Raw genomic sequence first — 27,394 nt, 5'->3', positions numbered from 1 at the left:
AGGGATACAAGATAACACTCTGTGTACACTCAGTGACAATGACACTTACGAGAAGTTCATATTTTGAAAAATTACGAAACAGTTCATAACAGTCCCTTATTTTACCACAAGATATAAAATATAATGTTGTCTATGGGTAAAGTAAAAAATCCAAAAAATTGTCCCTAAAAAATCCAAAAACAAAAAAAACAGGCCTGTGTTCTTCTCCTCTGTTTCTTCTATCTCGAAGCAATCTCCAATGGCTTGAACCGCAAGCGCATGCTGGTTAGCTCGGACGATCTCAGCTGAAAAAGAACGATGGCAAGCTGGGATGCAGCCGCGCCTGGAAGAAGTCGTGCCGAACCAGGCTCTCCCGAAACACGTGGTGTGACGGGAGAAGACGAGTGCCACCTCTCGACGCGTCGACGCCGGCGACCTGCCTGACGGTCCTGCTCCTCAGGTTGTACGCCACCACGCCTGGGTTATGTCCCAGGACGACGTCCCCTCCGTCGCCGCCCGCCACGAGCAACGGCCTTTCCATGACGGGCCACGACACCTCGACGCGGTGCCGCCGCTCCCACGTCCCCTCGGTGGCCGCGCCGCCGCCGTAGCCCTCGAGAACCCAGAGGTCCACGAACAAGTGGCCCGGCTCGGACGCCATGAGCGACCCGTCCGCGACGAGCAGCTGCGAGCGCTCCTTGCAGGTCATGGGCGGAGGCCGCATCCGGCGGAACGTCTCGGCCGCCGTGTCGAACGCCACCATCTGGTCGGTGAGCCCTGCCTCCATGTGCTCCAGCCAGTGCAGGTGCCCGTGAAGCACCGCCGGCAGCCTAAGGTTCTTGAAGCTTCGGATCCTTGCAAGGGTTGCCTAGTCGGCGGTCATGATGGTCTGCTGCTCTATGTGTGTGGCCTTCACGCTCAGCCGCCGCGGCTCGCCGGCGCTGGCCGAGAAGACACAGTAGTGTGGCGCCCGGCCTGTCGACCCGTACGAGATGTGGCACAGGAGTCGGTACTTGCCGGAGGGCACGTGGAAGTAGAAGCCGGACTTCGATTGTACTCGCTGCTTGGCCTCTGCGTCCGGGCTGAGCTGTCACGCCCAATATGCGATACTATCCTAAAGAGACTCGAAGGTCCCAACAAGGATAGAACCGCATATTGAAACGCTTCTGCAAGGTGGATATCATTACATCAACATTACATAATATACGGGGATACATACAAGGCATACAAATGCCGCAAGAATACAACAATACATCATACATAAGATCAACATCCGGCTACGGATGAATCATAAACAGAAACTCAAACGACATCCACCCTGCTAGCCCAGGCTGCCGACCTGGAACCTATCCCCTGATCGAAGAAGAAGCAGAAGAAGAACTCCCAAACAAATAACATCGTTCTCGCGTCATGGTCATCGCAAAACCTGTACCTGCAACTGGTATTGTAGTAATCTGTGAGCCACGAGGACTCAACAATCCCATTTCCATGGGTATCAAGACTAGCAAAGCTTAAAGGGTATGGAAAGGATAAGTGGTGAGGTTGCAGCAGCGACTAAGCATGTATGGTGGCTAACTTACGCAATAAGAGCGGGAAGAGAAGCAAAGGAACGGTCGTGAAGCTAGCAATGATCAAGAAGTGATCCTGAACTCCTACTTACGTCAACCATAACCCATAAACCGTGTTCACTTCCCGGACTCCACCGAGAAGAGACCATCACGGCTACACATGCGGTTGATGCGTTTTAATTAAGGTCAAGTGTCAAGTTCTCTACAACTGGATATTAACAAATTCCCATCTGCCACATAACCGCGGGCACGGCTCTCGAAAGTTTATACCCTGCAGGGGTGTCCCAACTTAGCCCATTATAAGCTCTCACGGTCAACGAAGGATATTCCTTCTCCCGGGAAGACCCGATCAGTCTCGGAATCCCGGTTACAAGACATTTCGACAATGGTAAAACAAAACCAGCAAAGCCGCCCGGATGTGCCGACAAATCCCGATAGGAGCTGCACATATCTCGTTCTCAGGGCACACCGGATGAGCAAGACGTCGGGTTGGCATAGACCCTGGTTGCCCAGGGGCACCGGACATCGCTCGGTTTGGACCAGCACTTAGACAAGCACTGGCCCGGGGGGGGGGGGTAAAATAAGATGACCCTCGAGAGCGTGACTCCCAAGGGAAAAAGGCTAGGTGAGGCAAATGGTAAAACCAAGGTTGGGCCTTGCTGGAAGAGTTTTATTCAAAGCGAACTGTCAAGGGGGTCCCATAAATCACCCAACCGCGTAAGGGACGCAAAATCAAGGAACATAACACCGGTATGACGGAAGCTAGGGCGGCAAGAGTGGAACAAAACATCAGGCATAAGGCCGAGCCTTCCACCCTTTACCAAGTATATAGATGCATTAATAATATAAGGGATATTGTGATATCCCAACATAAACATAATCCAACATGGAGCAATCTTCATCTTCACCTGCAACTAGCAACGCTATAAGAGGGGCTGAGCAAAGCGGTAACATAGCCAAACAACGGTTTGCTAAGAAGGGTGACAAAGGTTAGAGGTTCATGGCAATTTGGGAGGCTTGAGGAGCAAGTGAATAGGTAGCGCAGCATAGCGATAGAACGAAGCAACTAGCATAGCAATGATAGTAATGAGATCCAAGGTGACGGTCATCTTGCCTGAAATCCCGCTAGGAAGAAGAACGATTCCATGAAGAAGATGAAGCCACGAAGACGAACGAATCCTCACGATCCCAACGACACGGGAACTATCGAGAAGAAGCACACAACAAGGTAAACACACCACACATGAACAAGGCATGATGCTCAACCAAGTATGATGCATGACAAGGCTATATGAAGCTACTCATGACGAGAGATGATGCATGCAAGAACAACACATCAAGGCAAGTTTAAATGAGGCCGGAAACAACATATAACAAATCCGGTAAGTCCTCATATGCAAATTTCGAAATTGGTCCAGAACTGAATAAACCTTATATTCAAGTTGTTAAACATCAAGTTAAGATGCACCATGATGATCTACACGAAATTCTAGTCAAGTTACATATAAAGTTCATTAGATTCGGAGCTACGGCCTAGAAGATATGAGCAAAACAAGTTAAACATGGCATTGATGCAAAATGCATCCAAACATCAAGCAAACACACCAAAACAAGGGTGCAACATGATAATATGAGACTACATGCAAAACTAAGCAAGCTTCATATAGAGCATGATCAAAACGGAGCAACGGTGCAACACATACACTCCAAACAAGACATAGCAACAATCTGTCCAAAACAGCAACTAGGCAACTTGGAAGCATCAACACAATATGCTACAGCAACTAAACATGAAAACAAAAGACATGGACATGATGTACAGGTAAAGCACAACAAAACATGAACATTGAGCTATCTCCAGAAATCACTAGAACAAGATCAAAAGGACATGGCAAGATTGCAAATAATAACAGGTTCACAGACTTGGCAGAAATTACTGGACATGACAGAAACAGCATCAGGTAGCAATGTTCAGAGCATGAAATCAACATGCTACAGGAACTTAACATGACAAAACAAGGCATGGCAGTATTCTATTAAATGCATATGACAAAAGTCCCTTACTGACCATAAGCCAAAAAGGACCAGACGATATGATGGCCACCATGTAAACATAGCAAGTTTCGTTAACAGGTTTCAGACTTAGCAGAAAACAGAGCATAGCAGAAACAATAATATGAAGGCATCTTGGTGAGCTTGATGCACTCACTAAAAAGCAATGAATGACAAAACAAGTATACCTACAGCAAGATGGCATGTTTATGAAGCTATCCATGGCAATAGCAAATACATAGCATGTATGAAACAACTACAACAAGCTTGGCAAAATTGAATAACACGTAAACAATCTGCCAGAAATAATTTATAGCAAAAGTAGAGCAAGATTGAGTCATTCTATTGCACTCCATAATTGCAAACAAGTGTAGGAATGGATCAATTACAACAATATCTACAAAACATCCTTACTGAACATCTCCAAAATATGCATGGACCTCTCTGTAGCCACAAGTTTACATGGCAACAAAATAACAGCAGTACCAGACTTGGTAAAATTATTACCAAGTCCCTGAAATCAGAAACATTACGGAGCCTAGTTTGCATGCTTGGGATAGCCACCACAGAGATCACAAAAATACAAGGCATACGCCACTAGAAAGATGGCATGGCATAAAACAAAACACATGTAGAGCTCATGCCCATAAGATGCACAGATTAAATGCAACGGAAATAACAAAACACCAAGTTCTGATAAGTAACAGCAGATAACAACAACTAGCACTCTTGCAACGATGATTAGGGCATCAATATGGACTCAAATGAACATGATGCAATAGAACAAAATGTAGAGAATCTCGAGACGAACAATTTGACATATTACACGCATGAAACGGAGCTATATGCGGAGAGTTATGATAGTTCAAACATGCACACATATTATGAAGATATGGGGACTGCAAAAAATCAGAAGGGGGAGAGTCAACCCTAGGTTCAGATCTGGATCGGGCTTGCACGGGGATCGAGGCGGGGCTGCGGCTCGCCGGAGCCTCTCGTCGGAGTTGGAGGGGAAGGCGCCGGCGGGGACGGGGCCGGCCGGGGCGACGAGGTGGCCGGACGCCGGCGAGGGTGGGGGCGACCGGCAGCGGCGATCCGGGGCCGCGACGACGGTGGTGGTCGGCGGCGGAGGCGGCGATGCAGCGGTCGGGGCGAGGCGACCTGCGGCGGTGGTCGGGGAGGTGGCGAGACGGCGGCGCGGCGCCGGAGCGGTGGCGGCGCGGGCGACGGGGTGCGGCAGAGAGGAGGAGGCACGCATGGGCCTGGGCGGGCCGCGCCTGGGCCCGGCGGGCCGCGGCGGCGTGGACGGCGGCCAGGACAGGTGGCGCGAGGCCATTGGCGCGGGAGGCGGCGTTGGACGCGTCCGACGGCGGGGCGGACGTGTCCGGCGCGGTGGGAGGAGATGGGCTAGGGTTAGGGGTGGTTTCATCCGCGAAAAAGAAATGGAAGGGCCTATTTATAAATAGAGGGAGGTAGGAGAGTCCAAACGAGGTGCGGTTTTCGCCCACGCGATCGTGATCGAACGACCGAGAGCATGGTGGAGACTTAGAGGGGTTTTAGGGCTGTTTGAAAAGGGGTTTTGCTGCAACACACAAACAGACTTTGCGGTTGCCCGGTTAACCGTTGAAGTACCAAACGACCTCCAAATGGAACGAAACTTGACCGGTGGTCTCCCGGTGGTATACCAAGGCCACTTGGCAAGTCTCGGTCCATTCCGAGAACGTTCAACGCCCGCTCACGAAAAAAAACAAGAGGGGTGCGCCGGAGGAGATAGGAGTGCCGGGTTGCAAAACGGACAATGGGGAAAAAACTCGGATGCATGAGACGAACACGTATGCGAATGCAATGCACATGATGACATGATATGAGATGCATGACATGGCAAAATGCAACACGCAAGCAAATGACATGTCAACGACGGCGAATAACTGGGTGACACCTGGCGCATCGGATCCGGGGCGTTACATGAGCCGCGGCAGGTCGCTCCATTGACGGGTCGCAGGGTTACAGATGAGGTACTGCTGTCTATTGTGCCGCAGCAGGAGGAGGCCGTCGCACGAGGCCAGCAGGGAACAGTACTGGTTGTACCCACCGTCGAGGCTCGCCGGGAAGCGCGCGACAGGCCGCCGGGCGGAGGCGGCCACGGCGTCCAGCTCTACGTCGAAGGCCTGGCGACCGTCCGGCCGAACCACCTTGGTTCTGGTGTAGAGGAGGACCTCAAGCGGGCAACGGCGCGCGTGCACGGCGAGGAACTGCTGTCCGTCGATGATCCGGAGCCACTCCTTGGAGACGGCGCGGAAGCGGAGGACGGATTTGGCCGGCAGGCGGAGGAGGATCTCGGCGACCAGACCCTCGTCGAGGTGAACCTCGACGCACGTACTCAGGCACATATTCTTCTTCGGCTTTTCCATTGAAAACTACTCAAATCGATCAGGGTTGGGAGGAAGATATATATTGCCATGATCGTTCACGAGACCGACACGGACTGCTCAGTGTACATGTTACCGGACACGGGCACGTGGAAAAATTCCGATCTCCTCTCCCGACGTGCCGCGTACCAAGCCCAATGAGGATGGCCCATGGCCCGTCGCTGAGCCGAACGCGGGAAATGTGCCATGCTAAACCTCTTCATGCTGATTCTAAAAAAAATAAAATAAAAATCTGTCATGCTCGTCCTAAAACCCTCGCCGCCTTCCTTCTGAAAAGTGTTTTTTACCGGTTCCTGTATGTACCGGTGGTTCTCTCACCAATAGCATGTTGCCAGCTCAAAAGGTGTACATGTGTATTCCCCTTTTTTCTCTATTTATTTAAGTCGTCATATTTCATCAGACCGGGCCCATCATGCACATGCAAAGAACGCATGCATGGTCCTGTTTCTCTCTTTTTACTGCTCATGGTACAGACAATGACATTCATGCCTTTGACATTATCTCTCCTCTCTCCATCTCTAAATCCATCACTTTTAATTCCTTTTTCACTATTTAGATTGTTCATATCTACAAAATAAAAATTTCCTTTTCGAAACATTGCATACATTTGAACTCCTGGAGCCAAGACCTTTCGAACAAGATCAATCGTGAATACATTCAAACAAGTTTAAATTTCAACATTTATGATTCCTAAAAAAATTAGATTCCTCAAAAAAAAAAATCAACATTTATAATGAGTGAAATTAGCTTTCTGAAAATAGTGAAATATGATCTTTGTATTGGGTGAAACCAATTTTTTTAAATGAGTGAAATATGTTTTTCATACACACGACACATTTTGGGGTGTAAAATACATGAAACTTGTTATTTCTGAATTTTGAAACTAGTCATGTAAAAACATGTGAAACTATTTATTTCAAACCTTTTTAAAAATGAGTGAAATATGATTTACGAAACCAGTGAAATTGTTTTTTAAATGAGTCAAATTAGTTTTTTGAAATATTTGAAATCAATTTTTTGCTTTGAGTGAAATCAATTTCTAAAGGAGTGAAATCAGTTTTTCGCACTAACTAAAATCCATTTCGAACTAAAACATGAAAATGGGTGAAATCTGTTTTCTCAACTTAGTGAAATTATTTTTCTGAAATGAGTGGCGTCAGTTTTTTCATATGAGTGAAAACAATTTTTAACATAGTGAAATGAGTTTTTTTAATGAGTGAAAGCAGTTTTTACAAAATTAGTGTAACCATCTTTGAAATGGATGAAATATGTGTTTTCAAATATGTAAAATAGGTGTTTAAATCGAGTTAAATTTGTTTTTTGACACGAGCGTAATGTGTTTTTGGAAATGAGTGAAATATGTGTTTCGGAATAAGTGAGATCAGTGTTTCAAAATGAGTGAATTTAATTTTTTGAAATGAGTGAAATGACCTTTTTGAAATGAGTGAAACCAATTTTTGAAATGACTTAAATATGTGTTTTTGATACGAGTGAAATCAGTATTTTAAAATGAATAAAATCAGATTTCCAAAATGAGTTAAATCTATTTTAGAATGCGTTAAATCTGTATTTTCAAATGGCCGATTTTTTTTCATAATTGTGAAATCAGATTTTTAAATAAAGTGAAACGAGTTTTTGAAATGAGTTAAACCCATTTTTTTAAATGCCAAAGCGAATGAAACGGTATAATTTAAACAAGGCTAAAAGATATTGAATATTGGTCTTGTTTTAAAGATCTTGTCTTTAGGAATTCAAATATATAAAAAGATTTAAAAATAAAACATTTATTTAAAAGATATCAATCATTTAATAGCTAACAAGAAAGTAAAATGTTAGTACTATAGTCGAGTGGTCTGGGAGTACACATGCACGACTAAATGGAAAGGTTGTGGGGGCATGTTCACGTATTGGTCAATGGACAGGTGGTGTCAGACTAGTATAGAGATGTATTTCAGCCCAAAAAAATTCCTTAGTTTATTAGTAAAAGGACAGTGTGCATCTTGATGTTAACATGGACGGCGGATGCGTCACCGATATGTACCGGTTCCGATCAATTTACTTATTCACCTTCCTTCTTCTCTCAGCCTTGCGCGACACGTCCTTTCCTATATTCCACTTCCAGCTCGCTGCAGCCTGACCTCATCCATCGATGTTTAGAGCATCTCCTATAGATGATGTAAATTTAGAGACCTAAAAATAGGTGTTGTATAATTCACATCACCGAAAGGTACATTTTACATCTCAAAAAAAGAGGCAACTCCCAAAGATGCTGTATATTGGTGATGTAAAAGTGCAACTCCAATAGATGATGCAAATTAGAGATGTAAAAACTAGAAAGTTCAACTACTACTTCATTTGAAACATAATTAAAAGACAGTTCTAATTAAAAACATAAATTAAATGACTCTAGAACTAATTCAAACTACTACATCCATCAAACTAGTCGTCCTTCTCCAAGGGCATCGAGTACCCCTCGTCGTCCTCATCCGAGGTCCCCTAGAACTCCTCGTCATCATCCTCTGAGGACACGACGGGGATCACCATCGGGAGGGGGGGGGGGGCTCATCTTGCTTCTCCTCCTCCTCCTCCTCCTTCTGCTCCTTCTTCTCCTCGGCCTCGCTTCCAGAAAAACTCATGATTCACGGCGTGCGGCAGCCGTTGGCGATGGAGGAGCGGCGGAACTAGTCGCAGGGGGTGGTGCAACGGCTGGATCTGGCCGAATTTTTTTTTCTGTCATGCTTATGACACTTCTATGATGATAATTGTGAAAAAACCCGATATCATCATAGATGTGGTGGGATCCTACTTCTATGATAAAAAATCATGACAGAAAATGGGTTTTTCGTCCTGGGCGGGCCAGAGACGCAGCTGCATGACATTCTTTGGGTCGTCCATGACGGAAAAAACCGTGGTAGAATTGAGGGCGAGGAAAATATCGGGGAGTTCCCGGTTACGGTGGGTGGTCGGGGCCGAGCGATGCACGGAGGTTTGCGCGTTTCTCTCGTAAACGTACGCGCGTGTGTGCGAGGCGTTGCACTGTAACTGAACCCGAGCAAGGCGTTGGGCTCTAACTGAACCCGAGCGATTGCACTAGCTACGTTACGGAACCCCGATCGATCCCTTGCTGTTAACTGAACCGTAGTTATTCCTTCGCTACTGCCGCTAACTGAAGCCGATCGATGCTGCCTCTTGATGAACAGTGAGCATTGTTGGGGGGAGGTTGGATGAACAGTTCCCGGTGGGGGGGGGGTGGATGAACAGGACCCCGTGGTAGTAGAGGCCCTTGCCGCTGGATGAACAGGAACCCGATCGATGGAGCTGGTTGGGGGTGGATGAACAGGACCCCGTGGAGGGCTGGATGAACAGGAAACCGTGGAGGGCTAGATGAACAGGACCCCGTGGAGGGCTGGTTGAACAGTAGCCGGTGGAGGGCTGGATGAACAGTAGTCTGTGGAGGGGTGGTTGAACATGACCCCGTGGAGAGGGCTGGTTGAACAGTAGCCGGTGGAGGAGCGGTGGAGGCTGGATGAATAGGGGCCCGTGGAGGCAGGAGGGGAGACGCCGTGGATGAACAGTTGCAGGTGGAGGCTGGAGGAGGTCGACGGTGGATGAACAGTAGCCCGTGGAGGCTGGAGGAGGTCGACGGTGGAGATGAACAGTATCCCGTGGAGTCCCATTTTGCGGTACGCCACACCCGACTGTCAGGGAGGATAAGGAGGCACTTCCCTGCGTGCGAAGATGTAGCTGGTGGGTCCTAGCAGTCAGGGGGCAAAACATTTTTTTGCTTATAATATGGACGCACTTCCTTGCGTGCGAAGATGTAGCTGGTCGGCCCCAGCAGTCAGGGGGGAAAGATTTTTTTCGCGAAATACAGTGGCCCGTCCGGTGGGTCCCTGCTGTCAAGTGGAGGAATCATTATTTTGCGCGTAATAAGGTTGCACTTCTTTGCTGCGGCCGTGGACCCAGCTGTCAGCCTCTCCACGTACAATACCTTTCTAATGGAAGTCATTCGTTGACCACGTCGACCACGCCACGCTGAGAGCACCAGGGCAGTGGACGACGGCGAGGCCTAGGAAGGGGACGACGCAGAGCCGAGGAAGACGCGGATGCGCACACGGAGAGGAGTACGAGGGTTCACTGGTTCGACTGCCGTGTGAGGCTGCCGTCGCCGCAGAATAACAGGCGGTGTGGGTGAGTAGAGGGATGGCCTAGCCAGCGGTGGGAGTAGTAGGGGGCGGTGAGGCCTCCGCGGCAGCACAACCGGCCACGGGAGGCAGGAGCAGGCGGCATGACCGGCGCTGGTTTGGGCGGATGGAGCAAGAAGACCAGAGGTTGAAGAAGCACTACGGCCGTTGGATGGACATCGTACGGTCAATGGAGCTAGAATCGTTCATATTGACGAAGTTGACAAAGCCCTCTGTCCCCGTCAACTTAGTAGGCCCAGAAGTCAGCGTCCCACAATGGCGGTTCCCAGCTAGCAGGGGGAGTATTCATTTTTTTATGTGTTGACCATGCCACGCCGAGCGCATCCAAGGTGGTGGACGACAGCGAGGCCCCGGACAGCAACGAGCCGGAGATGGGAAGACGCGGGAGTGGAGTCACAGACGAAGAGGTGTACGAGGGTTAACTGGTTCTGGTGCGGTGTGGTTCGGCAGTCGATGGAGAAGAACAAGAGGTGTGGAGGGGTGGAGGCATGGCTTGGCCGGCGGTGGGGTAGCGCTTCACAGTGAAGCGTGCTAAGCAGAGCTGCTAGCAGCAGGAGGCGGGAGTAGGTGGTCCCGGCGGCGTTGGAGGAAGAAGACGAGAGATTGAAGATGGATGCCGGTCGTTGGATGTAAATCGAATGTGTGACGCCCGGATAATTAAGCTACAGTAACACTCTACTAATGATGCCACATCACCTCGATTACTGTTGCTAATCTCGCGTTAGTTCAAAACCGATTCAAATTCAAATTCAAGATCAAGCAAACAATAAAAGTTTTCAAATATTAAAACTAAAATGTTCGGAGGGAGCCAAATAAATCCTAAGTAATAATGGTGGAGAAACCAACATTTTTAAAGTGTTTGAATGCGCTAAAATAAATAAAACAGTGACTGAAACAATAACATAAATAGTTTTTAATTAATAAAGAATACAAGGTACTTTACTTTTGTCCCAAACTTTTTGTGAGAACAGTTGATTTTTACAAATCTAATTTAGGAGTGGGTTTCACTTTTTGTAAAACTATAAACTATTAATTAAGTAAAAGAAAACAAAAACAAGAAAATAAATAAAAGAAAAATGAAATACAAAACAAAAAAAATAAAATAAAACAGAAGCCCCCTGCCCCACTGGGCCTTAGCCCAGCAGGCCCAGCCGGCCGGGCAGCGCCTCGGGGTCGTTCCCCCTTTCACTGCTGTAGCGACCGAGCGCCCGAGCGCCCTCCCGCCAGACCACCTCACCGGCGGCGCCGAAGAGGATAAGGGCAAAGCCACAGGCTCCCCTCGTCTCCCCACCCCACATGCCCCTCGCCTTCCCCCGAATCCCTAGCGCGCCCACAATCCCCCTCTCGTCCCCTTCCTCGCCTCTGTTCGAGATGCCCGAGCGCCCCTGTCGCCATCGATCGCCGTCGCCGTGGCCACCGTCTTCCGTTCGTTGCCCCGGCAAGTCCTACAGCTCCGCCGTGGTCCTCTGCTTCCACTACACCGCTGGATCGAGCCCCGGAGCCCCTCGCGCCGCCGCACTCTTCTTCTTCTCCTACTCGGACACCGCATCGTCCTCGTCCTTGATCTACGCCACCGGTCCTCCCCGATCCCTCTGCCCAGACCCCACGCTCCCCCGGTGAGCCTCTGCGCCGGATGCGCCCTCCCAAGCCTCCTCTGATCATCTGTAGCGCCCGTTCCACGCTCACCCGAACGCGCTACCACCTGGGCTCGTTGCCGGCGTGGCCACGGTGACCATTAGTCCCGTGCGTGCCAACGTTCTGCTTCTCGCGTCGAGTAGGCACCGTACGCACCTCGCGTAGCTCGCTTTGCGCCCCGTAACCCCGTTCCCGTACCTCGCCCGAAGAACCTCGCCACCGATGAGCTCGATGCGCTCAGCTCCGGCCACCGCAGCCTCCGCCACCGTCACAGATCGCTCCACCGTCATCTTGCCGTTCGAACGAGCCCGGCCGCGCCCAAAATAGTGCGGTGTGGACGAATCCCGCCCGGCTCCGGCGTAGATCCGCCGCGGAAGAGGCTCGCCGGAGCTCCCTCCGGCGCCACGCCGACGTGGCTACCTGGGGCCACCCCGCTGGGTCACTGACCAGTGGGCCCGACCCCCCTGTTGACCAGTTGACTAAGTCAACTATGATGACTGGGCGGGCCCTGTCTATGACATGTGGGTCCCGCCTGTTAAAATGATTTTTCATAAATAACTAAATCTGTTAATTAATTAAATTAATTAGTTGAAACACTAATTACCCACTTACCATTAGGCCACCCCACTAATTAGATTAATTAGATTAAACTAACTCAGCTAATTAAGCCACTTTCAATGACATGTGGGTCCCACTGGACCCACGGGTCAGTTTTGACTCTGGTCAGTGGACTGTTGACCGCTGACGTCACCTCTACGTCATGCTGACGTCACCAGACACTGTTCTGGATAATGTTGGATTAAAATAATTAAATAAATTCTAAAAGGTGATTTAAATCTTTTAAAATCAATATAAAATAAACCGTAGCTCAGATGAAAATACTTTGTACATGAAAGTTGCTGAGAACGACGAGACAAATCTGGATACGCAGCCCGTTCGTCCGCCACACATCCCTAGCATAGCAAAATCACAACTTTTCCCCTCCGATTCATCTGTCCGAAAACGCGAAACACCGGAAATACTTTCCCGGATGTTTTCCCCCTTCGCCGGTACCACCTCTTACCGCGTTAGGGCACACATAGCACCGTGCATTGTCATTTCTTCCATCGTCATGCTTATGTTTGCATTATATTCATTTTTTCTTCCCCCTCTTCTCTCCGGTAGACTACGAGACCGACGTCGCTGGTGGTGCCCCGACCGACTACGCTGTTGACGACCCCTACTTGCCAGAGCAACCTGGCAAGCCCCTCCCCTTGATCACGAGATATCGCCTATTCTTCTCTATACTCTTGCATTAGAGTAGTGTAGCATGTTACTGCTTTCGGTTAATCCTATTCTGCTGCATAGCCTGTCATTGTTACTACAGTTGTTACCCTTACCTGCTATCCTACTGCTTAGTATAGGATCCTAGTGTTCCATCAGTGGCCCTACACTCTTGTCCGTCTGCCATGCTATACTACTGGGCCGTGATCACTTTGGGAGGTGATCACGGGTATATACTATATACTTTATATACATGATACATGTGGTCACTAAAGTCGGGTCAGCTCGTTGAGTACCCGCAAGTGATTCTGATGAGGGGGCTGAAAGGACAGGTGGCTCCATCCCGGTAGAGGTGGGCCTGGGTTCCTGACGGCCCCCGACTGTTACTTTGTGGCGGAGCGACAGGGCAGGTTGAGACCACCTAGGAGAGAGGTGGGCCTGGCCATGGTCGGCGTCCGCGGATACTTAAAAATAACACGCTTAAAGAGTTCTCGGTATTTGATCTGAGTCTGGCCATTTGGTCTATACGCACTAACCAACTACGCGGGAACAGTTATGGGCACTCGACGTCGTGGTATCAGCCGAAGCCTTCGTGATGTCAGCGACCGAGCGGTGCGCGCCGCATTGGACCGTAAGATCGCACATGTATTAAGGGGGCTAGGTCTGCTTCCGGCCGCGTACGCAACGTGCAGGTGTGCAATGGACGATGGGCCCAGACCCCTGCGTGCATAGGATTTAGACCGGCGTGCTGACCTCTCTATTGTGCCTAGGTGGGGCTGCGACGTGTTGATCTTCCGCGGCCGGGCATGACCCAGAAAAGTGTGTCCGGCCAAATGGGATCGAGCGTGTTGGGTTATGTGGTGCACCCCTGCAGGGAAGTTTATTTATTCAAATAGCCGTGTCCCTCGGTAAAAGGACGACCCAGAGTTGTACCTTGACCTTATGAGAACTAGAACCGGATACTTAATAAAACACACCTTTCCAAGTGACAGATACAACCTGATGATCGCTCTCTAACAGGGCGACGAGGAGGGGATCGCCGGGTAGGATTATGCTATGCGATGCAACTTGGTGAACTTACCATCTACTCTCTTCTACATGCTGCAAGATGGAGGTGGCCTGAAGCGTAGTCTTCGACAGGATTAGCTATCCCCCTCTTATTCTGGCATTCTGTAGTTCAGTCCACCGATATGGCCCTTTACACATATACCCATGCATATGTAGTGTAGCTCCTTGCTTGCGAGTACTTTGGATGAGTACTCACGGTTGCTTTTCTCCCCCTTTTTCCCTTTCTATACCTGGTTGTTGCAACCAGATGCTGGAGTCTAGGAGCTAGAGATCCCGAGGATGATTCTACGTGGAGTTCAGCTTCGAGGAGTAGTTAGGAGGTCCCAGGCAGGAGGCCTTGCCTTTTCGATCGTTGCTACTTTTGTGCTAGCCTTCTTAAGGCAATCTTGTTTAACTTATGTCTGTACTAAGATATTATTGCTTCCGCTGACTCTTGTGTTTTCGAGCTTATGTATTCGAGCCTTCGAGGCCCCTGGCTTGTAATATAAAGCTTGTTTTATTTTTATTTGTGTCTAGAGTTGTGTTGTGATATCTTCCCGTGAGTCCTCGATCTTGATCGTACACATTTGCGTGTATCATTAGTGTACGATTGAATCGAGGGCGTCACAGAATGGCTAACGATGTCAGAATCATTTGTTGACTAAGTTGATAATGACTTGCGTTGGCTTTGACCTATTGACCCACATTCAGCCTCCAAAAATGTGGCACATATTCAACCCATTTTTTTAGAATTTATAGTCAATTTGATCTATTTTTTTAGAATTACAGTCCGTTTGCTGTGTTGGGTGAACAAATAATGTAGCGTCCATGCGGCCCATTTAATTTTTTTCTAAAAAATTACAGGCCATTTGCACTTTCTCGAAATACATGATTTTGCTGGGCTGATTCTAATTATAATGTTGGGTTGGGGGCAGCAATGTTATCAAAAAATAAACAGGGGCTGAGCATTTTGTTATAAATATATTTAAATAATAAGTGATTTATTATTACATTGGTCCTTAAATCTTACCAAGCTTTTGTACACAATCACCAGGATTTTCATTGCCTTAATGTAAAAAATGCAGGATTTTATTGTTAAGAAATTATTTTTATAATTTAATAAGATGCGGAATATTGTTTTCTTATATATGTAAGTATCTGTTAAATATATGATGACAATAACAATAATATATAATAACATATAAAATAGTTTAAATATATATAATATAGTTAGAAGGGAAATATAAGTTGGACCAGGCGTTTCTATTCTAATATAGAAAAATAGAACAAACCTCTGTGTTTTCTTCAAAAAAATACATAAGTTCGGCTGCCGATGTTTCAGGAAAAATAAAACCTCGGATGGGAGGTTCATAGGCCGGTCGATACATGGCGACCCTCAAGAAAATACAAACCGGCATGTCGTGGGCTGCACATGTTAAAAAATAAATCCTAGACGGGGCAACCCACAACTTAGCTGATACTTGCTGCCCCAATGATAATAAATGTACCTGCCAGCTCCCCGGTTTTGTTGTAAATTTATCTCCTTTAGTAACTATGTTGAAGCACCTAAAAAATGTTAATATGTTGACAAACCCGTGGGCCCCAACGTCAGTATAGCATTAGGAGGAAGTATTTTTTCAATGAGGCACTTGCTTGCGTATGGCCATAGACCTGGTGGGTCACGACTGTCCGCCTCTCCACGTACAGTCCTCTCCAGATTCCTTTCGTTTGTTTAGCATGCCCACAACGGCACACAGCAGCGCCACGGCGAGTGCACAAAGGCGTAGGACGAGATCGAACCGCCTGAGGTAGTGCCTTATTTGTACCGAAACTACTGAACCGGCCCAGTGGCCAAGTGACAGTACCCGACCGCTGTTCCGCCCGGGTTCGATTCCACCTGATGCAGGGAAAATATCTCCAATTTTTTTCCTCTGCCATTATTGACATGTCGGTCCTCATTGTCATCTACGCACACCACGTCCAACACTTGCCCAAACTTCGTCCCTTGTTTTCTCTATTTTTCGCACACTCGACATTGTGTGGGCATTTTGAAAATAACATATCTTTTTTTACTGTGCAGCATAGGAAGATGTGCTATGCATGAATGTTGATTAGCATGATGTTAACTGGCTGGTAGTTCCATTTTCGACCATGAATAAAACTTCCAACATGATGTTATCCCTGTTTGAAAAGGCCGTGTTAATATAAATGCTCTGCCACTGAAAGTTGCAGTTTCTTATCTGTAACTGAACTTGCAGTTTCTTATCTGAAATTAAAACTTGCAGTTTCTTCTCTAAGAATCACATTGTCTGTACTTTTATACTCCTATGAAACTACAATTTTTAAGTGCTAAAAATAGATCTCTAGAATTCATAAAATACTTCATATGTTCAATACTGCAAATCTGAAATTCAAAAGACATTCATATCTGAAAGTACTCTCAAAATACACAACACAAAACACAGTTCACAACCTGCAAATACTGACAACCCTAAGCTCCTCCTGACAATTCACAACCTGCCTGACTATTGGGCTGGGGGGGGGAGTCCCCTCCTATTCCTCGGTGGCAGATAGCCACCCCGTGAGACGATGTGAACGACGAGGGAGAGGATGGCGGGGAAGCGTCATCAGGCCAACTGCTTTTCTCCTCTTGCAGTTGGGTTCGGTCGACGAAGACACGGCTCGCTCTGGCACGACAGCCTCACAAACGGCACCCTGTAGATGCTCGTTCCTTCAATCTCTGTGGATGCTCCATCTGAGATCGATACTCCCACCACCGCTGCCTCACGATCGGATTTGGTGAATCTATTTGCTCCATGGCCCAGAGGAGCGGCTCTATGTACTCTGGCGCGACTCCCTTCGGGAGTATCACCGCCTTTTCGCTCTGTTGCAGATATTTGGCCATGGATGTCGCCGTCGCCGCTAGTTGGTCCTTGTTGTCAAACCAAGACTATTTCTCCAACATCCTAGCTAGCTTCACAGGGTCGCTGTCTGCGATCCTCTCGTATCGATTGTACTCCTCCATCGATCTACTACTCCATAGCACCTTCACTCGCCGGCGGTGGTTTTTGAATGGAAGAGGAGAGGAGCGGGGCTAGTTTTGGATAAGAATGGGTGAGGAGCGGCACAGGTTTTGGATTAGAACGGGAGAGGAGCGGCGCTGGATTTAGATTGGAACAGGAGAGGAGTTGCGGTGGTTTAAGGGGAGAGGAGCGGCGCTGGTCTTGGAAGTATTTTTTTGTTTTGCGTATTTTGGGTCAAAGTTTGACCACGTACTGTATTTGACAAGCAAAATGTGAATGCATGTCACCAAAAATTGTATCGTTTGGTTCGTATCTGAATGTACTTTCAAATCATATTATTTTTGCAACATATAACATATATTTTATTTGTGAAAATCATAGTCAATTATGACCCAGAATAAAAGGGAGACTAGTTAATGTGGGGTTGCAATTGAAGGGTAAATTGATTTTTATTTTGATCCAGTCACAACGCGTCGGCCCTCTCGTTCAATCCTAAATCGCTGCCGCACGCTCCTCTCCCTCTTCTCCATTGGAAAACCACCTCCTCTCCTCTCCATCATATCCATTCCAAAATATCAGGACCCCGATTCCAAGTCACATCGATCTAGCCGGTAACACCTCATATCACTTTGCAGCCTCACGCACGGTACTCCCACGAATGTCGCCTTACCATGGCCTGGGTCCGTTTGCGCCTTTTGGCTCACGCATATGATAGTGTCGCTAGCATCCATATGACAGAGAACCCGGGCCGACATGACTAGTTGTGAACCCAAAGTGGCACTAACTTGCGGGGACAGGCATACATGAATCAACATCGAGCATGTCGGTCAGCAGCGTGCGAATCCGGGCTGTAACACTAGGCTAACAGGACTCCAGTGAACCGGGCTGTACCAGGCGAGGCAGGACTCCGGATGTGACCGCGTGACATTTCCCCGAAGGGACAGACACAGGAACGAAGTGAATCACATGCCAGCCAGTCAAGTGTTCCGGAGCAGTAGTGCTGGGCTAGTAGGACTCCGGTGAACCGGGCTGTAGCGGACTACTATGGCTCATGGAAGCACAAGACTACATTTCCCCATAAGAGAGGCTACCAAGGATAAACAACTAGGTTGTGGGATCCCACACATACCAAGCATTTCAATCATACACACAATATGCTCGATATGTGTAAATACAACATGGCATCACAACATAACTCTACGACTCAAGTATTTATTCATTAGGCTCCGAGGAGCCAAGTAGTACAAACATGGGTCTCATGACCCAACATTCAGAGCATACAAGTCAAGCACATGCGGAAGCTTAACATGCCCGAGTACAGACATCTACAAATGAAAAAGGCTGAGAAGCCTGACTATCTACCAGATCTTGCCGAGGGCACAAGATCGTAGCTGAGGTATCAAGCTAAATGTCGAAGTCCACACGGAACTACTAGCAAGACTGACGTCTCTCTGCAAAACATAAAATAGGCAAACGTGAGTACAAATGTACCCAACAAGACTTACATCAGAACTAGCTACATATGCATCAGTATCAACAAAGGGGGTGGTGGAGTTTAACTGCAGCAAGCCAGCTTTGACTCAGTGGCTAACCTGAACTACGACTGCAAGCAACTCTTTTGAGGTGGCGCACACGAGTCCACATATCCACCATATCAATACACCACTATGGATCCGCTCCCGTCTCCCTACGAGAAGGCCATCCATAGCACTCACACTTATCTTGCGAGTTTTAGAGTATCCACTTTCACTTGTCTATGAGCTGTTATAGGCAACCCAGAAGTCCTTTACCGTGGACGCGGCTATGAATAGATCATTTATAACCCTGCAGGGGTGTACTTCTTCACACATGTTTCCACCACTTAGCGTCTGCACACGACATGTGCTCAGCAGACTTCAAGCGAAAGCCGACGTGGGTGTAGACCACGACCTACCTAAACACCCAAGTCTCTAGTCCAGGTTTATCGCCTATCCAGGTTCCATCTGCAGGGAGTCCGACCGAGGTTTCCACATACGGCCCCGAACGATGTGTGCAGGGTTCCCGAGACACCAAACGGGCGCCCAGTACACCGTGCCACGTGCCTACCACATCACAGCCCACCCCTCGGGTCAGCGCTGCGCACGGCCTCCAGCATACTACAAACACCAGAAACTACTTGCAACTCCTAGACAGAGGACTAGGGTGGTTAAGAAGTCGAGCGGGGTCATATTTCAGGGCCCAACGTGTGGTAGTAGCTGTTTCATGGATCACAAACATAGAACACAGTTCCTGAGGACGGCTTCAATGAGACAACCCACCATGTACTCCTACATGGCCTCTCACTACTACCTTTACCAAATCGTTTTCACACACTTAGCTCACACAGAGTAGGACATGTTCATCACCATTCCAATTCATCCCCGATGAATCAGACCTCACTCAACTCTAAGCAGTAGCAGGCATGACAAACAAGCATGAATGAGTAGGCCCATCATGGCTCAAACAACTCCTACTCATGCTAGTGGGTTTCATCTATTTACTGTGGCAATGACAGGTCATGCAGAGGAAAAGGGGTTCAGCTACCACATCATGTAATAGATGAATCGTTGTTGTCCTAATGCAGTAACAGAGAGCAGGAGCGAGAGGGTGGGGTTGTATCGGAATGAACAAGGGGGGTTGTGCTTGCCTGGCACTTCTGAAGATAGTATAGTTCTTCATCGGTGTCATCGAACTCATCGTCGGAACGTCGTCTACTGAGAGGGGACAATTACCGGCAAACAAGTAAGAACACAATCAATGCAATGCAACGATATGATGCATGATCATGACATGGAAATATGTTGTGGTTTGAGCTAATTCAACAAGAAACCAGATTAAATGAAGTTGGTTTGAACCAAGGGTTCAAATTCAAACTTCATATGTGCTTATTTAAATGCCAATTATGCAAATTGCCATATACAGCAATCTTAGGTTCTTCAAACATGCATGCAAATGGTACATATGGATAGATTGGATTTTTCTGATCATTTTTCATATATAATTTGTTTCATTTCGAGTTATAGATTAATTTATATGATTTTTAGAAGTTCGTGGTATTTTCTGGAATTTCCTGTATAAAAATAAATCTAGAAAATACTTATTGCGTCAGCATTGCGTCACTGTGACGTCAGCAGTCAATAGGGCCGGTCCATGTCAAACCTGGCCAGTGGGTCCTGCATGTCAGTGTCATTAGTCTAACTAACTAAATTGGTATTATATTAACTCCTAATCTAGTTTTGACCAGGGGGCGGGGCCCACATGGTCAAATGGGTCAAACCCACCGGCGACATGATGCCGGCGAGGCCCGATACGGCGGCGCGGTTCGGAAACGCAGCATAGGCGACGAAACGAGCGGCGTTTGGCTTGGCGTGAAGCTGGTGCTCGTTCGCACCCAACGGAGCCATCAGCTCGCGCCGGAGTGGACCGTAACGACGGCGGCGATGGCAAGCGCGGTGACCGGAGCTCGGACAAGCACGGCAACGATGCTGCGGTGCACGGGAGGACTAGCTGATGGTGGTGTTGGGTTTCTGGGAACATGCTGAGCACGTAGCAGTGCTCGTACGCGACGGTTGCTAGCCCTATTCGCCAGCGATGAGCTCTCGGGTCCGGTGGCTAGCACGACTAGAGCACGCAAATGAACGCGAGGGAAGGGGTGAAAGATGGCGGGGCTCACGGCGAGTCTTCTGGTGCGGTCGTTGAGCTCGGGAAGGCACGAACGGCATCAGAGCACTCCGGCGATCTTGAGCCGAAGGTTGAAGACGATGGCGTCGGCGTCACTGCAGGGCTCCTAGCGTCGCTTGGCGCGGTGAGGAGGAAGAGTAGGTCGAGGCGGAGCTTTGGGATGCGTCGGGGAGGTGAGGCGGTGGCTGTGGCCACGGCAACGGCGGTCGGCGGCGGCGAGTACGCTCGGCTGCAGTGGGGAACAGCGAGAGAGAGGCGTTGGGGGCGAATGGAGAGGTCCAGGGGGTCGGGGCGACCACGTGGAGGTCGTCCAGACGTCCAGGGGCGCGGGCGGTAAACAGGTGGCGCCGTGGGGAGCTCAGGCACGCCGGCGCTCACCTCTCTGCTTGCCTGGCGAGAGGAAGCAGCTGACTGGCCATGGGCCAGCACAGTGCTGGGCCGCCAGGTGGGCTTGCGAGGTAAGGCCGGGTGAGTTCTCTCTCTCTTTTTATTTGTTTCTGTTTTCTATTATTCTGTACTTTTAGGGCTTTATTAAAATACTTAGGCACACTAAAAAATCATGAAACTTGCTGAAGCCCACTGTTTGGAATATATCCAACAGCAAACATTTAAGTTTATGATTATTTGGACACTTAAAATATTATATAGCATTTAAATGCCCAAATGCAAATAGAGTATCATTTCGGTGACCCTATGATGTCCTAGAAATATGTGCACCATTTTTGTCAGAGGTTCCAGACCAAGCCAAAGATGATGAACATTTTAGAAGGGCATTTCAGGTTCATTGAAAAAGATTTTAGTAAACCCTAGTTGGATTAATGGGGGTGCTGGGGGTTTTCTGTCATCCCCATTTCATATTCATTTGAATTTAAACATGATGCACACATGAAGCTAGCCTAGTGCATTGCTAGAAACTAGGGATGTGACAACTCGCCCCCACTAAACAAGAATCTCGTCCCGAGATTCAAGCGTAGGGTAAGATGAAGGGGGAACGCAAACTAACACAATCTTCACCATCCAGGTTGCATCTCATAAGAACATTGATTCAATCACCATCTTTGTCTCGACGTCTTGCTCTGAGAACTCCAGCTATCATGACAACGAGAGGAAAGGGAAAACTCTAGAAGGATCGATCTTCTCGAAGATCGGACAACCGACGATCAACTCACGGAATGAGACGTTGAACATTTCTCGAGCTAAGACATGAAACATACATCCAGAGGGATGGAGTGTAACAGATGACGAAGGTTCACTACGTAGACACAATTGCACACTTAAGAAGATGGTGACCGGTTGTCAACGTAGCGTGGAGTTGAGTTGCCATGATACCATAACGAGACATCTTAAGGAAGGTGACTCGCAGAAATATTCCCTTAAGTGGCAAAAGAATTACTTTTGATTCGGAGATCACTGAAACTCTTTATACCAGCCTAGGGCAATCACAATCGATCATTTGAAGGAGTTCGAAGGAATGGCATACCCGGACTAGAATGGAGGATGTGGACTACCTTGTTGAAGACAACGCAAGGAAAGATTTTTGCTTGTCATCGAAAATGGATGGGACCCATGGTAGGACCACTTTTGAAGATGATCCTGAACAACAATTGCTGAGAAGGGCAGTCCAAGGGAGATTGGCACAAGGCGGTGCAAGATGGGAACGAAATGCAAATGTCGGGAATGTTCCAACCATCATATCTGCCTGAGATTCAGATCTGGTTGGCGTTAGGACATTCCAGACTCATCAAGTCTAGACAGAGAAATGAAAGTTTGCAACACAAATCGACGAGATGACGTTGCGAGATTCTCGGGAAATAAACTACGATAGCAAGCTCCAAAAACATGAGTGGGTTCTGCTACACACATGTAAACACGCTGTCCCAGACAAGCATGACCACATAGTAGTCTTATAATAAAACACTACTGTTGGGGATATTACCACTGGGCGTAAACCAGCCAGGAGAAGCCGGGTTAACTTCATAAGTAGTTCATCTGTATCTGAAGCCCATGAAGACAGACGGTGACGCTTCATGAAGGCCCAGGGACCAAAGCCGGTTTAAGGCCTGTAGACACAAACCGGCATTGAGATGTAAACTTGTGTTGTAAGATAGAAGTAGCAGAGACCGAGTCGGACACGATTATGAGCCAGCCTCGGAGTCTGTAAACCGACGGGCGTCAACCCATGTATATAAGGGGACGACCCGGCGGCGGTTCAAGGACAACAAACAACAACTCGAGACTCAGGCAAAGTGTATTTGCTCCCTGGTCATCGAAACCCCATCAAATCCATCACAACTAGACGTAGGCTTTTACCTTCATCGTAAGGGGCCGAACTAGTATAAAACTCTGTTGCGTCCCTTGTCCGCTTTAACCCCTTTAAGCTAACCCGTAGCGATGGATCCACGACTAAGTCCTTTCTCTAGGACATCTGCCGTGACAAAACCACGACAGTTGGCGCCCACCGTGGGGCTATCGCACGATGGTTTCAAGTCCTTGGAGGGAAACTTCGAAGGACTCAAGGGTTACGCTGTGGGCCGGATGACCAAGAGTCGTCGCGGCAAGCTCTACATCGACGATGCAGGCTGGGGCCCCGAGGCCGGCTCAATCGAGTACGGGTACCGGGTCCCCTTTTGTGGCATACACGTTTTCATTGGCAAGATCGGTGAGCCGGGCCCTAAGCCGGACATCTGCACCGACCTCGTCGAAACGGCTCAGCGTGTGAGATCTGCTCGGGTCAAGCCTGTCATGAAGCATGCCTTCGTGGGAGGTATCCATGGAGGGGAATCTGAGGATAGATCGGAATCTCATGGTGAGACCGTCGTTTATTCCGGTGACGAGTCATCGACTGGAGAGACCGAGTCGTTATATCAATTACAAGATAGCTGGATTGGGGGCTGTCCCGATGGCGACAGTATTCCGGACCCCTTTGATCTACCAAACCGGTGGCGATCTTCATGGCAGGCACGCAACCAGTGCTCCACTCTTCGACCGCAGTGGCGATGATTTCCGGATCAGCAGCCGTGGCAGCGGCTGGGGCAGGAGGCCCTGTGCGACCGCCAGCTCAGGTTCTATCTGATTTGTTTGATGTGTTGGCAACGCTGATGGCGGAGGTTAACCCGGCGGATCAGGATGCACACAATGCGGAAATCGCGAAAGTGAAAGATCAGATCACCCAGGCAAAAGCCGACTTAGCAGCTGAGGATACCAGGATAGCCGCGGAGCGGGCCGCTTTGGATTCACAAGCTTACCGGATTATGCTGGATCAGAGTGCGTCAAACGAAGTCCTGAAGAGGAGGCACCGATCTCACCTGCCGCCGGTTTATGACGCTAGAAATCTCTTTAACACCCCAGGAGCGGGGACCAGTAATCCGCCTGTGGTAAACCGGGCAGAGGCACCCGGAGCAGGGGCGCAGGTTCAGCCACGTTTGGTGGATCCGCCTCGTCAAAACAACATTGTGGTACCTCATGTCCCCATGCCACCGGGTCATTATTCTAACCCAATGGACAACATTGTCACTGCCGCTTCACGGCTGGCGGCCATCCCGATCGAAGGCGATTCTCCAGCAGCTGTCGAGACACGTCGGGTTAAGGAGCTTCTTCAGACAGCCTTGGTTCAATAGGAGGCTTATTCATATAGTTGCGATCGGATTCATTCCACCCCCCATCCAAGCCGGAGTTACAGCAGGCGTATGGATGAACCGGCAGTATCAAGCAATGCGCGGAACCGTGATCCGCCCCGTGGCCATAACCCGGCGGGTGGTGCTGGTGATGCTCAGGAGGTGGTGGACCGGGCTCGGGCACGCAGAGAGGCCAAGTTAGCAGTGCAGCACGAGGCCCGTGAGCTTACTCCAGTTCGTCCAACCACATCGGTGGAACCAGGAGTTACCTCTAGTTCCTTGGGAGTGCCATGTTTTGTCCCAGCGTTGCGCAATGTGCGCCTGCCCAAGGATTTCAAGGGCCCGCGCACGGTGCCGAATTACACCGCCGATTTATCCCCTGAAACATGGGTTGAAAGCTACGAGATGGCCATGGAGATACTGGACATGGATGATGCGGCATGTGCGAAGTACTTCACCATGATGCTAGAAGGAACGGTCCGCACTTGGCTAAAGAGCTTACCGGCTAATTCTATGAGGTCATGGGCCGAGTTGAGAGCCGGTTTATTTAGAATTTCAAGGATACATGCAAGCAGCCCATGTCAATTATGGACTTAGCTACCTGTGTCCAGGAGGAAGGAGAGTCAACAACCCATTGGGTGCGCCGGGTTTTGGAGATTCTGCATTCATCAGACTGCATCAACGCTGACACCGCAGTTTTAACATTGGAAGGCAATTGCCGGTTTGAACCCTTGAAGTTGAAGTTGGGATGGCTGAAATGTCATTGTAATGACATGGGAACCCTCATGGCTGCACTGGTGAAGTATGCCGACTCTGATAGTACCAAGGATCCCGAGTCTGACGATGATAAGACAGGGAAGGGAAAGAAGAGCGGCAATGCCAAGGGGCAGCACCACAACCCGGCGGGTCATGGAAACGGCGGAAGCGTAAAGCGGACCACGATTTAGACTTTGTGGCTAACACTAATACACACGACAAGGGCCAGCGGCGTAAGGGTAAACCGCCCCGGCGCAGTGGAATGCCGAATCCTAATCCGGACCGTTTGTCGTATCTGTTGAACCAGCCCTGTCCAAAGCATGGGACGTAGGAGGAACCGTGTACACACCTTTGGAAAGATTGTTACATCATGCAAGAGTTTAAAAATTCTGATTCTTTCCGGTATGATCATGGATCAGGAGGCGGTTCGGGCTCTGGCTCTCACGGGACGGGTTATGGCGGAGGAAATTCCGGTTCAGGATTCCATGGCAATCAGGGCGGACATAACAATCAAAGTAATCAAGGTAACCAAGGTGGCTATAATCATCAGGGCAATCAGCAGCAGCAGCAGTCGGGTTACCAGAGCAACCCGAAGCAGTTGAATAGCGGACAGTATCATGTCTTCACCACTAGCTTGGACAAGCGCGACCAGAAGCTTCATAAAAGGTTGGTGAATGCCGTTGAACTGGCGGTGCCCCGTTATTTGCGCTGGTCCGAGCAGCCCATTGTGTGGAGTAGAGAAGATCATCCACCCCGGGTTGACAATCCGGGTCATCTGGCTCTGGTGGTGGCACCTAAGGTGGGAGGTTATAAGTTCACTAAGGTACTCATGGATGGAGGGAGTAGTATCAATATCCTTTATTATGAAACTTTCCGTCGCATGGGGCTAACAGATAAAAATCTTAAACCGTCCAATACGGTGTTCCATGGTGTGGTGCCTGGTAAGTCGGCATATCATGTTGGTAAGATAGCTCTGGAGGTGGCTTTTGGAGATGAGCATGACTCGAGATCAGAAACCTTGACCTTTGAAGTGGTGAAAATCAGACGCCCGTATCATGCCCTATTTGGACGGCCAGCTTATGCTAAGTTTATGGCAGGGCCTTGTTATGTCTATCTACAGCTCAGGATGCCGGGTCACAAGGGAACTATAACCGTGCATGGAAGCCGCAAGATTGCTCTGGAGTGTGAGGAAGGTGATGCGGCTTATGCTGAGTCGGTTTGTGCAACAGAGGAGTTGAAGTTTTACAAGGACAATGTTGATCCGGTAGATATGACTTCGTTGAAGAAACCAACTACGGAGCATGATCCGGCCCTGAAGTTTAAATCGGCCGATGAGACTAAACTTGTTGACTTCGTGCCTGATGATTCGTCCAAGCAGTTTAGCATCAGCGCTAACTTGGATCCGAAATAGGAAAGCGCACTCACCAAGTTCATCCGTGAGAATCAGGACATCTTTGCATGGAAGCCTTCTGACATGCCTGGTGTACCGAGAGAACTCGCTGAGCACACTCTCAATGTTGATCCTAAGTATAAACCGGTCAAGCAGTTTCTCCACCGGTTTAATGAAGAAAGACGCAAAGCTATTGGAGAAGAAGTAGCCAGGCTCTTGGCGGCTGGATTTATCGTTGAAGTATTCCATCCTGAGTGGTTGGCTAATCCGGTGCTGGTCCTCAAGAAGAATGGCACTTGGCGTATGTGTGTGGACTACACAGATCTCAACAAAGCTTGTCCAGTAGATCCTTTTGCCCTCCCCCGTATTGATCAAATTATTGATGCTACGGCGGGTTCTGAGCGTTTATGTTTTTTGGATGCATATTCTGGTTATCATCATATCAAAATGGAAGTTAAGGACCAGGAGAAGACAGCCTTCATAACTCCCTTTGGAGCCTTCTGCTATGTGTCCATGCCCTTTGGGCTCAAGATTTCACGGGCAACTTATCAACGGTGTGTGCAGAATTGTCTTCATAGACAGATTGGCCGCAATGTTCATGCCTATGTGGATGATATTGTGGTAAAATCAAGGAAGAAGGAGACATTGATTGATGACTTGAAGGAAACCTTTGATAACCTGCGGGTTTATAAAATGATGCTTAATCCGGCCAAATGTGTCTTTGGTGTACCTGC

The 27,394-nt window shown here is 48.6% G+C and overlaps 1 protein-coding gene across 1 annotated transcript; it reads right to left on the bottom strand.

The window, feature by feature from the left end:
• Positions 1-280: 280 nt before the first annotated feature.
• LOC109737327 (putative F-box/kelch-repeat protein At1g12870) lies at positions 281-6,010 on the bottom strand. The gene is made up of 2 exons (XM_020296475.2): positions 5,565-6,010; positions 281-833 (listed from the first exon to the last, which is right to left on the bottom strand). Exons 1-2 carry the CDS (start codon positions 6,008-6,010, stop codon positions 281-283), a joined length of 999 nt encoding a protein of 332 aa, XP_020152064.2.
• Positions 6,011-27,394: the final 21,384 nt, after the last annotated feature.

Source organism: Aegilops tauschii, chromosome 2, assembly GCF_002575655.3.
Source record: "Aegilops tauschii subsp. strangulata cultivar AL8/78 chromosome 2, Aet v6.0, whole genome shotgun sequence".
In the NCBI taxonomy this organism is placed as follows: domain Eukaryota; kingdom Viridiplantae; phylum Streptophyta; class Magnoliopsida; order Poales; family Poaceae; genus Aegilops; species Aegilops tauschii.
This window is presented reverse-complemented; position numbering and strand designations above follow the sequence as displayed.

What these genes read in the sequence shown, in the direction of transcription:
- LOC109737327 (XM_020296475.2), bottom strand. Translation starts at nt 6,010, where the DNA reads ATGGAAAAGCCGAAGAAGAATATGTGCCTGAGTACGTGCGTCGAGGTT. An exon ending in AGCGACCTGCCGCGGCTCAT is followed by an intron (nt 834 to 5,564) that starts GTAACGCCCCGG and finishes AACCCTTGCAAG; the next exon opens with GATCCGAAGCTTCAAGAACC.